Consider the following 15,018-nt stretch of genomic DNA (forward strand, 5'->3'; position numbering starts at 1 on the left):
AGGAAGGAGACGCATTCTGTTTCCTAGAGATGAACGTACTTTGGTGCGAAAAGTGCAAATCAATCCCAGAACAGCAGCAAAGGACCTTATGAAGATGCTGGAGGTAACAAATACAAAAGTATCTATTATCCACAGTAAAACAAGTCCTATATCAACATACCCTGAAAGGCCGCTCAGCAAGGAAGAAGCCACTGCTCCAAAACCGCCATAAAAAAGCCAGACTACGGTTTGCATCTGCACATGGGGACAAAGATTGTACTTTTTGGAGAAATGTCCTCTGGTCTGATGAAACAGAAATAGAACTGTTTGGCCATAATGACCATCGTTATGTTTGGAGGGAAAAGGGGGAGGCTTGCAAGCCGAAGAATGCCATCCCAACAGTGAAGCATGGGGGGTGGCAGCATCATGTTGTGGTGGTGCTTTGCTGCAGGAGGGACTGATGCACTTCACAAAATAGATGGCATCATGAGGCAGAAAACTGATGTGGATATATTGAAGCAACATCTCAAGGCATCAGTCAGGAAGTTAAAGCTTGGTTGCAAATGGGTCTTCCAAATGGACAATGACCCAAAGCATATTTTCAAAGTTGTGGCAAAATGGCAACAAAGTCAATGTATTGGAGTGGACATTACAAAGCCCTGACCTCAATCCCATAGAAAATGTCTTGGCAGAACTGAAAAAGCGTGTGCGAGCAAGGAGGCCTACAAACCTGACTCAGTTAAACCAGCTCTGTCAGGAGGATTAGGCCAACATTCACCCAACCTATTGAGGGAGGCTTGTGGAAGGCTACACGAAACGTTTGACCCAAGTTAAACAATTTAAAGGCAATGCTACCAAATACTAATTGAGTGTATGTAAACGTCTGACCCACTAGGAATGTGATCAAAGAAATAAAAGCTGAAATAAATAGTTCTCTCTACTATTATTCTGACATTTCACATTCACTTCAACTGTATATTTGTTTTAGTTGAATCTTGATGTAGCTAGTTGTTAGTGATAGATACAGCAGTGAGGTGTGTGATACAGTCTTTGAAAAAAGGTGCAAAGTAGAACCATATATGGTTATTCGGTTTGTCCCCATGGGGACACTGCTGGTTCACTCATACTCCCTTCAATTAACCTATTCTCTGCTTTATAAAATTACAGAAAATATTCATTTGAAAGACAGAAATCATGGCAAAATTTAATTGTCAGTACTGTAAATGTAAAGTGATTAAGGGAATACCAGATACATTCACAATATTTCCATATACATTTTAAAGCATTCTCACACATCTTTTTATATTTATCAGATTATTCCTGATTTTAATGTTGAAATACTTAGGTCAACACTAATGCTCAGGCACTATATAAAAGAAAGAAACATAGAATGCTAAAGGTTTTAGGTAGAACCCTTTGTCTTACAATGAACCGTTGTTTATCAAAAAGGGTTCTTCAGACAAAAACAGTTCTTGGTGGAACCCTATTCCTCAGCAAATAACCCTTTTTTCTAAGTCTGCTCACTGAAAATGACTTTTGCTAAAGGAGGAGACGACACTGAGCATAGTTCTCTGTTGTGCTGTGTTGATCTACGTTAGGCACACACTTAAGACAAGCTTAACCCACTCAAATCCCAACCTTAACCATTAGAAGAAACAACCCAAACTGTCCTTATATCATAATCTAAGAGAAACGTCCCCCTTTGACCTTTTCCCAATGTCTGTCATCCACTTACAGTCTGTCCTGAGCTCAGTGGAGACAACAGATTGGAGCAGGGGGTTGGATTGACAGTGGTACCTGAGTCAGCCATGAGGCGGAAGCTGGACATGTCGGGACTGACGGACGATGAGGCAGAGCACGTTCTACAAGTGGTGCAGCGGGACATGAAGCTCCGGAAGAAAGAGGACGAGCGCCTCAGGTAAATTTGGACCTTTGGACCATAGAGTTGGATGGAGGGCACACTTGCCACAAAGCCTGTTTTAGCATGGGTAGTGCCATTGAAGGCTTTCAATATTATAAAGTAATCAACATGTTGGGACTTGCTACGGGTTATGGAGGATCACAGATTTCCATCTAGGTCAAATCAAATCACACTGTATTTGTCACATGCTTCGTAAACAACAGGTGTAGACTAACAGTAAAATGCTGATTTACTGGTCCTTCCCAACAACGCAGAGAGAAAAAAATAAAAATAATAGAGAGTGCAAATCTGTCATCAAGGCAAAGGGTGGCAATTTTGAAGAATCTCAAACATAACATATATTTTGATTTGTTTAACACTTTTTTGGTTACTACATGATTCCATATGTGTTATTTCATAGTTTGTATGTCTTCACTCTTATTCTACAATGTAGAAAAAAAAAAAAAAAACTTGAATGAGTAGCTTTGTCCAAACTTTTGACTGGAACTTTAGGTATGTACATAAACTGTAGGTAGGGATAAAGTGACTGGGAAACAAGATAGATAATTAACAGTAACAGCAGCGTATGTAATGAGTCAAAAGAGTTAGTGCAAAAAGGGTCAATGCAGATAGTCCGGGTAGCTATTGGTTAACTATTTAACTAACTATTTAGCAGTCTTATGTCTTGGGGGTAGAAGCTTTTTAGGCTCCTGTTGGTTCCAGACTTGTTGTTTGCCGTGCGGTAGCAGAGAGAACAGTCTATGACATGGGTGGCTGGAGTCCAGGCATTGGATATCACAGGAGATTTCCCATCCTGCCTCTGGCCCACTGTGTCTCCAAAACAAGAGACAGGAAGAGCCTGCCCTTTCCTGTTTGACTATGACTCACCTCCTGCCTAAATCACCATGGAAACTGGTATACACCCAATCTCAAACCCCCAAGGGACCTGGGGAGATCTGAGAGGATTGGATGGGGATAATCAATATGGCCTATCAAGGGGGAAATAAAGTCATTACTGTACAGAACTATATTGCTTATACCCATCCAGTCATTACCAGTCCTTTCAGATTTGCATAACTAGGTAGGGGTGTATGAATTCAAATGACAGCTATTGAAGGTCCTTAGATACAAGCGTCAACACCACAGTGTGCCGTTTGTGATAATTGGATACTAACTGAATGAAACTAAAAGGTGTCCTTGGTTGGTTCTGAATACCCACAATCGCAATGAATTAAATGCATTCATGTACTGAGTTATGCTTGGTGAGGTAGTGAACAGTGAGAAGCATTCTCACCTTTCCTTAGCCCTGCTGAGTGAGCCTTCAGAGGGTTAAAATAACATTAGAATGTCACCACTTCTGTCCTATCTCTCTATTATGCTCCAGAACCTTCAGGGACAGTTCTCTCTCTCTCTCTCTCTCTCTCTCTCTCTCTCTCTCTCTCTCTCTCTCTCTCTCTCTCTCTCACTCTCACTCTCACTCGCTCTCTCTCTCTAATGCATGGTTATGTACAGGGTGAGATTGTATCTCTTTCCGTGTTGAAAACCACAGTGAGTTATTCTGTCCTAATGGGCACAGAGTTGATCTAGCCTCGCAGAACCAGTCTGAGAGCTGTGTTAAAGTGGTGAGCTATCACGCAACCAGGCTGGTTCACGAGGCTGTTGTCGATTTAGTGGTAACTGAAACATGGGGATTTGGCCAAGATTATTAGATTGTTTTGGACTGATCAAAGTCTTGGCCTGAATCTTTGGTGTCTGGCCAGCATTCACTCATGATCTATTGCAACATTCAGTGCAATAAGGTACGTGTCAACATTATGGAGATGTAGCTACCACGGAGGCTTGATCCACTTGACTAAGAGTAGTAGAGATGTGCTGGCTCTTACAACCTGGAATGTAGAAACCGCATAAGGAGTGTGTGCTCAGTCCTTGGAGACTCTAACTAGGCTTAGCTTAAGCTGAACCTTTTTTTCATTCCTCCTTGACTGATCTCGAGATAGTGGCAACTGACCAGAGGATGACCCGTTTGTAAAGACCAAGGCTTCACTTAGTTTATATCACAGCTGTACAACCTTCGCATAACCAGCATACTCTTGTTGGGGGTCTTCACCACTCTATCTTCCAACCAGACGTTTGACCCTTCACCTCCCCAGTGATTAGGAAGTGAGTTTCGCTGCTGCTGCTGTGTTTGATTCTCGTAAACAGGGCAGGCGCTTACCATCAACTAATCTTGTTGTTTTCCATTTATGTCTGGATTTGTACAGTCAGGCTGGGGAGATTGGGCGAGCTTGATGGTGCAGTTTCTACACAGCATAACACACTGCTGGTTTGCTGAAGTGTGGCTTGATTGAATTTCAGCTGTATTCATCATCAGATTGATTATTATTCAGAATGTCCTCCTTGATTTAGAGGTAGTTTCAGAGATAAGACACTGGATGGTTTAGTTAGCGTCAGATCCTGTGATCCTGTTTTAATCAAATGCCGGTGATATACAGTACCAGTCACGCCCTGACCTTAGTGCTTTTTATGTCTCTATTTTGGTTTGGTCAGGGTGTGATTTGGGTGGGCATTCTATGTTCCTTTTTCTATGTTTTTGTATTTCTTTGTTTTGGCCGGGTATGGTTCTCAATCAGGGACAGCTGTCTATCGTTGTCTCTGATTGGGAACCATACTTAGCTTTTTCCCACAGGGTTTTTGTGGGTAGTTATCTTCTGTTTTGTGTTTCTGCACCTGACAGGACTGTTCCGGTTTCCGTTCATTCTCTGTGTTAGTTTTGTTATTGAGTTGATTCAGTTGAATTAAAAGTATGAACATTTACAACGCTGCGCTTTGGTCCACACCTTCTTCAACAGACGATCGTTACAGTACCAGTCAAACGGTTGGACACACCTACTCATTCAAGGGTGTTTATATATATTGACTATTTTCTACATTGTAGAATAATAGTGAAGACATCAAAACTAGGAAATAACACATATGGAATCATGTAGTAACCAAACAAGTGTTAAATAATTCAAAATGTATTTTATATTTTAGAAACCTTCAAAGTAGCCACCCTTTGCCTTAATGACAGCTTTGTACACTTATACACCTGGCATTCTCACGACCAGATTCATGAGGAATGCTTTTCCAACAGTCTTGAAGGAGTTCCCACATATGCTGAGCACTTGTTGGCTGATTTTCCTCCACTCTGTGGTCCAACTCATCCCAAACCATCTCAATTTGGTTGAGGTCGGATGATTGTGGATGCCAGGTCATCTGATGCAGAACTCCATCAATTATTGGTTAAATAGCCCTTATACAACCTGGAGGTGTGTTTTGGGTAATTGTCCATTTGAAAAACAAATGATACTCCCACTAAGCTGATTATATCTCCCTCACTAACTTTAAGCATCAGCTGTCAGAGCAGCTACTGATCAATGCACCTGTACACAGGCCATCTGTAAATTGCCTACCCAACTAACTCAATCCCATATTGTTATTCTTTTGCTCTTTTGCACCCCAGTATCTCTACTTGCATATCATCATCTGCACAGCTAGATAACGCTAATGAATTTATCCTCTGCAGCAGAGATAACTCTGGGTCTTCTTTTCCTGTGGCGGTCCTCATGACAACCAGTTTCACAAAGCACTTGATGGTTTTTGCGTCTGCACTTGAAGAAACTTCAAAAGTTCTTGAAATTTCCCTGATTAACTGACCTTCATGCAAGTAGCCTAGTGGTTAGAGTGTGGAACTAGTTACCGAAAGGCTGCAAGATCGAATCCCTAAGCTGATAAGGTAAAAATCTGTTGTTCTGCCCCTGAACAAGGCAGGTTAACCCACTGTTACTAAACCGTCATTAAAAATAAGAATTTGTTCTTAACTGACTTGCCTAGTTAAATTAAGGTAAAAAAGTAATGATGGACTGTTGTTTCTCTTTGCTTATTTGAGCTGTTCTTGCCATAATGTGGACATGGTCTTTTACCAAATAGGGATATCTTCTGTATACCCCCTACCTTGTCACAATACAACTGATTGGCTCAAATGCATTAAGAAGGAAATAATATTGAAATGCATTCCAGGTGAAGCTGGTTGAGAGAATGCCAAGAGCTGTCATCAAGGCAAATGGTGGCTACTTTGGTGACTACATGATTCCATATGTGTTATTTCATAGTTTTGATGTCTTCTCTATTATTCTACAATGTAGAAAATAGTAAAAAAATAAAGAAAACCCATGGAATGAGTAGGTGAGTCCAAACTTTTGACTGGTACTTTAGTTACTGTCTATTAATGACACAATGGCTTAATGACATTGAGCTATAATTTGTTAACTGCACACACACACACACACACACACACACACACACACACACACACACACACACACACACACACACACACACACACACACACACACACACACACACACACACACAACCGTTTTCAGTTGTTATTACATCAAGAGGCTAAACTCTCATTCCATGCAGCTAGTGTGCCTTGGCTAAGGCTTTCTCTCTCTCGCTCTACCCATCTGTCCCCAAGTGCTTGCTCTATGCATCCTGCTTTTCAATTTCTCCTTTGACATGCAGGAGCATCACACAATATCATATAGGGATGAGTGAGAGCCCGGAGGCACTGAAAGACACACTCAGTGTGGTCTCAGCGATCCGAGTTAAGAGGGAGAAACTATATAAACTCAGCAAAAAAAGAAATGTCCTCTCACTGTCAACTGCGTTTATTTTCAGCAAACTTGTGTATATATTTGTGTGAACATAACAGCATTCAACAACTGAGACATAAACTGAACAAGTTCCACATACATGTAACTAACAGAAATGGAATAATGTGTCCCTGAACAAAGGGGGGGGGGTCGAAATCAAAAGTAACCAGCTGCATCAAGTACTGCAGTGCATCTCCTCCTCATGGACTGCACCAGATTTGCCAGGTCTTCCGCCAAGGCACCTGCAAGTTCCTGGACATTTCTGGGGGGAATGGCCCTAGCCCTCACCCTCTGATTCAACAGGTCCCAGACGTGCTCAATGGGATTGAGATCCGGGCTCTTCGCTGGCCATGGCAGAACACTGACATTCCTGTCTTGCAGGAAATTACGCACAGAACGAGCAGTATGGCTGGTGGCATTGTCATGCTGGAGGGTCATGTCAGGATGAGCCTGCAGGAAGGGTACTGCATGAAGGAGGAGGATGTCTTTCCTGTAACGCACAGTGTTGAGATTGCCTGCAATGACAACAAGCTCAGTCCGATGATGCTGTGACACACCACCCAAGACCATGACGGACCCTCCACCTCCAAATCAATCCCGCTCCAGGGTACAGGCCTCGGTGTAATGCCCATTCCTTCGACGATAAACGCGAATCCGACATTCACCCCTGGTGAGACAAAACCGCGACTCGTCAGTGAAGAGCACTTTTTGCCAGTCCTGTCTGGTCCAGCGACGGTGGGATTGTACCCATAGGCGACATTGTTGCCGGTGATATCTGGTGAGGACCTGCCTTACAACAGGCCTACAAGCCCTCAGTTCAGCCTCTTTCAGCCTATTGCAGACAGTCTGAGCATTGATGGAGGGATTGTGCATTCCTGGTGTAACTCCGGCAGTTGTTGTTGCCATCCTGTACCTGTCCCGCAGGTGTGATGTTTGGATGTACCGATCCTGTGCAGGTGTTGTTACACCTGGTCTGCCACTGCAAGGATGATCAGCTGTCCGTACTGTCTCCCCATAGCGCTGTCTTAGGCGTCTCACAGTACGGACATTGCAATTTATTGCCCTGGCCACATCTGCAGTCCTCATGCCTCCTTGCAGATGAGCAGGGACCCTGGGCATCTTTTTTTGTGTTTTTCAGAGTCAGTAGAAAGGCCTCTTTAGTGTCCTAAGTTTTCATAACTGTGACCTTAATTGCCTATCGTCTGTAAGCTGTTAGTGTCTTAACGACCGTTCCACAGGTGCATGTTCATTAATTGTTTATGGTTCATTGAACAAGCATGGGGAACAGTGTTGAAACCCTTTTACGAATTATCTTTGAAAGACAGGGTCCTGAAAAAGTGACGTTTCTTTTTTTGCTGAGTTTTATGTTACCCAATACCACTGAGGTGTTGCCATTCTATTCTCACATTCCTGCAGTTCATACCCTGATGAAGACAGCTTGGCTGTCGAAACGTTGGTAATAAAAATGTTGTATCTGAGCTGCTAGAGTGTGCGGCTCTCTTTTATTTTCACATTCCTGCAGTACCTGGCAAAAGAGTGCCAACATGGTTGCCATGTTCTCAGAATATAAGATATTAATGTTCTAGACACGTTTCATGAGAACGTCGCAAGAACATTCATGTGTCCAGTTTTCTGAGAGTTCTGAGAATATTAATTCAACGTCCCACCAAACATACACAGAACATGGTTGCCATGTTCTCAAATGATAAGATATTAATGTTCTAGACACGTTTCATGAGAACGTTGCAAGAACATTCCTGTGTACCAGTCATTGGGATGGTCCCAAAGAAACATTCTATAAAAAAATATATTGTTTCATCATTATACATCACCCCTTGTTACTGTGGCTGAGCCCATCAAGGCTCTGATTGGTGAACCACCAATCCATTCACAGCTCTTTGTTTGTTGGCAAGGTTAGGGACACTCATACACACACAAACAATGCTTTTAACATACAGTGTTTTCAGCTTACATATTTGACACACATGATTACATTTTGCATGTTCATTTATAAAGTTATTATTATTCCACATGTCCACCCCTGGGATTTGAATTGTACACGCACATATCCCAACCAGAAGCCATGGATACCAGGCAACATCCGCATCAAGCTGAAGGCTAGAGCTGTCGCTTTCAAGGAGCGGGACACTAATCCGGACGTTTATAAGAAATCCCGCTACCCTCTCAGGTGAACCATCAAACATTCAAAGCGTGAATACAGGATTAAGATTGAATAATACTACACCGGCTCTGATGCTCGTCGGATGTGGCAGGGCTTGAAAACTATTGCGGACTACAAAAGGAAACCCAGCCGAGAGCGGCCCAATGACACGAGCCTACCAGGCGAGCTAAATGCCTTTTATGCTCGCTTCGAGGCAAGTAACACTGAAGCATGCATGAGAGCACCAGCTGCTCCGGACGACTGTGTGATAACATTCTCGGTAGTCGATGTGAGCAAGACCTTTAAAACAGGACAACATTTACAAAGCCGCAGAGCCAAACGGATTACCAGAGCCTGTCCTCAAAGCATGCGCAGACCAACTGGCAAGTGTCTTCACTGACATTTTACCCTCTCTCTGACCGAGTCTGTAATACCTACATGGTTCAAGCAGACCACCATAGTCACTGTGCCCAAGGAAGCGAATGTAACCTGCCTAAATGCTTACTGCCCCGTAGCAATCACGTTGGTAGCCATGAAGTGCTTTGAAAGGCTGGTCATGGCTCACATCAACAGCATTGTCCCGGATACCCTAGATCCACTCCAATTCGCATACCGTCCCAACAGATCCACAGATGATGCAATCTCAATTGCACTCCACACTGCCCTTTCCCACCTGGACAAAAGGAACACCAATGCCAGAATACTGTTCATTGACTACAGCTCAGCGTTCAATACCATAATGCCACAAAGCTCATCACTTAGCTAAAGACCCTGGGACTAAACACCTCCCTCTGCAACTGGTTTCTGAACTTCCTGACTGGCCTCCACAGGTGGTAAGGATAGTTAACAACACGTCTGCCATGCTGATCCTCAACACTGCGGCCCCTCAGGGGTGCGTGCTTAGTCCCCTCCTGTACTCCCTGTTCACCCACGACTGCATGGCAAAACATGACTCCAACACCATCATTACGTTTGCTGACGACACAACAGATTACAGACAACAATGAGACAGGCTATAGGGAGGCGGTCAGAGGCCTGGCAGTGTGGTTTTAGGACAACAACCTCTCCCTCAATGTGAGCAAGACAAAGGAGCTGATCATGGACCACAGGAAAAGGCGGGCCTAAAAGGCCCCCATTGAGATCGATGGGGCTGTAGTGGAGCGGGTCGAGAGTTTCAACTTCCTTGGTGTCCGCATCACCAACGAACTATCATGGTCCAAACACACCAAGACAGTCGTGAAGAAGGCATGACAACACCTTTTCCCCCTCAGGAGACTGAAATAATTTGGCCTGGGTCCCCAGATCCTAAAAAAGTTCTACATCTGCACCATTGAGAGTATCCTGAACGGTTGCATCACCGCCTGGTATGGTAACTGCTCAGCATCTGAACGTATGGCGCTACAGAGGGTAGTGCGTACGGCCCAGTACATCACTGTGGCTAAGCTTCCTGCCATCCAGGACTTATATACTAGGCAGTGTCAGAGGAAGGCCCAAGAAATTGTCAGAGACTCCAGTCACCCAAATCATAAACGGTTCTTTCTGCTACCGCACGGCAAGCAGTACCAGAGCGCCAAATCTGGGACCAGAAGGCTCCTTAACAACTTCTAACCCCAAGCCATAAGACTGCTGAACAATGAATCAAATGGCCTCCCAGACTATTTACATTGACACCCCCTGCCCCCATTTGTTTTTACACTGCTGCTACCCGCTGTTTATTATCTATGATTAGTCACTTTACCACGACCTACATGTACAAAATATCTCGACTAACCTGTTCCCCCGCACATTGACTCGGTACCAGTACCCCCTGTATATAGCGTCGTTATTTTTTTGTGTTCATTTTTTATTCTTTTTTACTTTAGTTTATTTGGTAAAAATATTCTTAACTCTTTTTTGAACTGCATTGTTGGTTAAGGGCTTGTAAGTACGCATTTCACGGCAAGGTCTACACCTGTTGTATTCGGGAGCATGTGACTAAAGAAGTTGGGTTTGATTTTATTACATTTCTTTTGTCAGCTATCAGTTCATCACACTAGTCCCTCATCAATGAGTATGGTTACATGCACACAATAATGTGGATAGTCTGATTAATATAATAGTTCAATTAAAATGTTTACATGCTTTGCAAGAAGAGTGATTCCCTAATAATACTGTTTACGTGGACACTTCTGAAATGAGGCTACCTGATGGCAGAAAAATCAAATCGCCAATCAAAATACACGTTCTACCACGGCGAACGTTATTTTTGGGAAGCATGTTTGATTCTGACTTCGAACATAAAGTTTGTATGTGAAAACTACTTCTAAGATGCATACATTCAGTTGTTCCAGACACACTTCACACACACTAAAGAGGGAGGCTCACTTGGCTGGTGCTAGCACATGCACAGATCAAGTACACCTCTGGAACACCAATTAAGGTGTTTACATGTCCTAATAATTAAAAAGATTGCTAAAAAAAAACAGGTGTTTTAATCGGCATATGCTTACTTCCATTTTGACCATGCACCGATTAAGATAGGCAGAGTAAGGTAGTTCCTTTATTTCTTTAGGGATATGAATACCATGTATGTCCACTTCATCATCAGACCATTTTATTGGTAAACTACACGGTAATGTAAGTGTTGTATTTTTTTGCAACTTAATATGTAATATGGTATACTTATCCTAGGTGGGTTGTAATCCAGAGAGGTTAGAAACATGATCTAAATCATCTATGAGGCTGTGCAGGGATCCAGATTGCAGATTTAAGAGGAAACTCAATTAAGTCGTCAGCATAAAATGACACCTTTGTTTTTAAGCCCTGGATTTCTAGCCCCTCTATATTATTGTTGGATTGGATTTTAATAGCTAACATTTTGATGGCCACAATAAATAGATATGCAGACAGTGTACAACCTTGTTTTACTCCTTTTGGACTGGGGACTGAGGCTCTGGACTGGGGACCGTCGCTGGAGGCCTGGTCCTTGGAGGAGGCACAGGATGGACCAGGCTGCGGAGACCTACTGGAGGCCTGGTCCTTGGAGGAGGCACCGGGCTGTGGGGGAGCACTGGAGATCTGGTGCGTATGGTGCACTCTGGTGCACTCTTCCCGGCTGAATTCCCACTTTAGCCCGGCACCTTCAGAGCGCAGGCCCAGGTCGAACCAGGCTGTGGGGGAGCACTGGACATCTGGTGCTTGACACTTGCACCTCTCCTCTTGGCTGAATGCCCACTTTAGCCCGGCACGTGCTGGGAGCTGGAACAGGCTGCACTGGGTTCTCCTGGCGAACTGGGGATACCGTGCGTAGAGCTGGCGCAGGATAACCTGGGCCGAAGAGACGCACCGGAGACCAGGAGCGCTGAGCCGGCACAATCCCTCCTGGCTGAATGCCAACTCTAGCACGGCAACTGCGGAGAGCTGGCATATAGCGCACCGGGCTATGAGAGCGCACTGGAGACACCGTGCGCTTTACCGCATAACACGGTGCCTGACCAGTACCACGCTCCTTACTGTAAGCACGGGGAGTTGGCTCAGGTCTTACCCCTGACTCCACCAATCTCCCTGTGTGCCCCTTGGGGCTGCCTCTCGTGCCTGCTACGATGACTTGCCTCCTCATATCGCCGCCGCTCCTCCTTCGCTGCCTTTATCTCCTCCTTTGGACGGCGATATTCCCCAGCCTGCCTCCAGGGTCCCTTACCGTCCAGGATCTCCTCCCATGTCCCAGGAGTCCTCTTTACCACACTGCTTGGTCCTTTGGAGGTGGGAAGTTCTGTCACGATCGTCATGGGAAGTAGACCAAAGCGCCGCGTGGTGAGCGTACATTTATTTTGATTTAAGATAAATGTTGCCAACAAAAACAATAAACAATACAAACCGACCGTGATGCTTAACAGGGCTATCGTGCCCCTAATAAAGATAACCTCCCACAAAACCAACAGGGGAAAAGGCTGCCTAAGTATGATTCCCAATCAGACACAACAATAGACAGCTGTCCCTGATTGAGAACCATACCACAAAGAAATAGAAAACATAGAAAATCAGAACGTAGAATGCCAACCCAAATCACATCCTGACCAAACCAAAATAGAGACATAAAAAGGCTCTCTAAGGTCAGGGCGTGACACATGAATACCAGATCTGGTTTCCTAGATTAAAAGTGTTCTATTGTTTTAAGTACTTGTCTTATCTCAAATGTATCATTCATTTAAAATACCTGTCTAATCAGGATGAATAATTTCCAACAACACCTTTGCTAGGATTTTTGCATCACAGCACTGAGGTGTAAGGGGCCTCCAGTTTTTTAGATAGACTGCATCTTTATACTTACTACCTGGTTTCTTTTTCAGTCGTAGTGAAATCAGAACTTCTCAAAACAAATCAAATCAAATGTATTTATAAAGCCCTTCTTACATAAGCTGATATCTCAAAGTACTGTACAGAAACCCAGCCTAAAATCCCAAACAGCAAGCAATGCAGGTGTAGAAGCACGGTGGCTAGGAAAAACTCCCAAGAAAGGCCAAAACCTAGGAAGAAACCTAGAGAGGAACCAGGCTATGAGGGGTGGCCAGTCCTCCTCTGGCTGTGCCGGGTGGAGATTATAACAGAACATGGCCAAGATGTTCAAATGTTCATAGATGACCAACAGGGTCTAATAATAATAATCACAGTGGTTGTCGAGGGTGCAACAGGTCAGCACCTCAGGAGTAAATGTCAGTTGGTTTTTCGTAGCCGATCACATTCAGAGGATCTCTACCGCTCCTGTTGTCTCTAGAGAGTTGAAAAGAGAGAGAGAGAGAGAGAGAGAGAGAGAGAGAGAGAGAGAGAGAGAGAGAGAGAGAGAGAGAGAGAGAGAGAGAGAGAGAGAGAGAGAGAGAGAGAGAGAGAGAGAGAGAGAGAGAGAACCTTCCTCCTCGGGGCGGCATGGAAGAGCACCAGTAAGCCAGTGACTCAGCCTCCGTAATAGGGTTAGAGGCAGAAATTCCCAGTGGAGAAAGGGGAACCGGACAGGCAGAGACAGCAAGGTCGGTTCGTTGCTCCAGTGCCTTTCTGTTCATCCTCACACTCCTGGGCAAGACTACACTCAATCATAGGACCTGCTGAACAGATGAGTCTTCGATAAAGACTTAAAAGATGAGACCAAGTCTGCGTCTCTCACATGGGTAGGCAGACCATTCCATAAAAATTGAGCTCTATAGGAGAAAGCCCTGCCTCCAGCTGCCTCCAGAAATTCTAGGGACAATTTTTGGGCAGAAAGTTACTGATTTTTGCACTGTTACGTAGATGGAAAAAAGCTGTACTTGAATCAGACTTGATATGTTCGTCAAAAGAGAGATCAGGGTCCAGAGTAACGGCGAGGTCCTTCACAGTTTTATTTGAGACGACTGTACAACCATCAAGAATAATTGTCAGATTTAACAGAAGATCTCTTCGTTTCTTGGGACCTAGAACAAGCATCTCTGTTTTGTCCAAGTTTAAAAGTAGAACATTTGCAGCCATCCACTTCCTTATGTCTGAAACACAGGCTTCCAGCGAGGGCAATTTTGGGGCTTCACCATGTTTCATCGAAATGTACAGCTGTGTGTCATCCGCACAGCAGTGAAAGTTAACATTATGTTTCCGAATGACATCACCAAGAGGTCAAATATATAGTGAAAACAATATTGGTCCCAAAACGGAACCTTGCTGAGTACCTGATCGTTGACAACTCGTATAGGAGTGGTTAAAACATGCTAATAATGTATCATTGAGTAGACTATAAAAGGTTTAATATACTTCAACTGGTATGCCATCCAGCCCTGGAGTTTTCCCTGGAATAAAGGCTTTAATTGCATCAAGAAGTTCCTCCTCTACAATTTGGCCCTTACACAAGTCTTCCTGTACAGCTGATCATTTTACACTATTATTTCAACAACTACAAAATCCTAATAGTTAACTTCAGTTGGTGGAAATCACCCCCCCTTCCCCCCCTCACTCATCCTCTCTCCCCCTCATCTCCCCCCCCCCCCCCCCCTCCATCATTCTCCCTCAGTGAGCTGAAGCAGGAGCTGGATGAGGAGGGAAGTCGCTGCTCCCTCCTCTCCCGGCAGCATCGCTTCAACGAGCGCTGCTGCATCCGCTGCTGCTCTCCATTCACCTTCCTGGTCAACCCCAAGCGCCCGTGTCTGGACTGCAAGTACAACGTCTGCAAGACCTGCCGCTCCTACAGCAAGAAGGACAAAGCCTGGGTCTGCTCTGCGTGTCAGAAAGGGAGGTCAGTGGGGATGGAGGAATGTGTGATTCTGTGTACAGGTATAAGCGGG

At 44.3% G+C, this 15,018-nt stretch overlaps 1 protein-coding gene across 6 annotated transcripts in view; it reads left to right on the top strand.

The window, feature by feature from the left end:
• Positions 1-15,018, top strand: part of myripa (myosin VIIA and Rab interacting protein a) — a 55,651-nt gene that overhangs the window by 3,836 nt on the left and 36,797 nt on the right. For all 6 annotated transcript variants that reach the window (XM_090182048.1, XM_021613020.3, XM_021613018.3 and 3 more), the window contains exons 2-3: positions 1,717-1,897; positions 14,748-14,969. In XM_090182048.1, the coding sequence (XP_090038174.1) occupies positions 1,788-1,897; positions 14,748-14,969 (332 nt within the window). In that variant the 5' untranslated portion in view covers positions 1,717-1,787. The remainder of the gene's footprint in view (positions 1-1,716; positions 1,898-14,747; positions 14,970-15,018) is intronic.

The sequence above is a fragment of the Oncorhynchus mykiss genome, chromosome 8 (assembly GCF_057628025.1).
Source record: "Oncorhynchus mykiss isolate SJ-2025 chromosome 8, ASM5762802v1, whole genome shotgun sequence".
Classification (NCBI taxonomy): domain Eukaryota; kingdom Metazoa; phylum Chordata; class Actinopteri; order Salmoniformes; family Salmonidae; genus Oncorhynchus; species Oncorhynchus mykiss.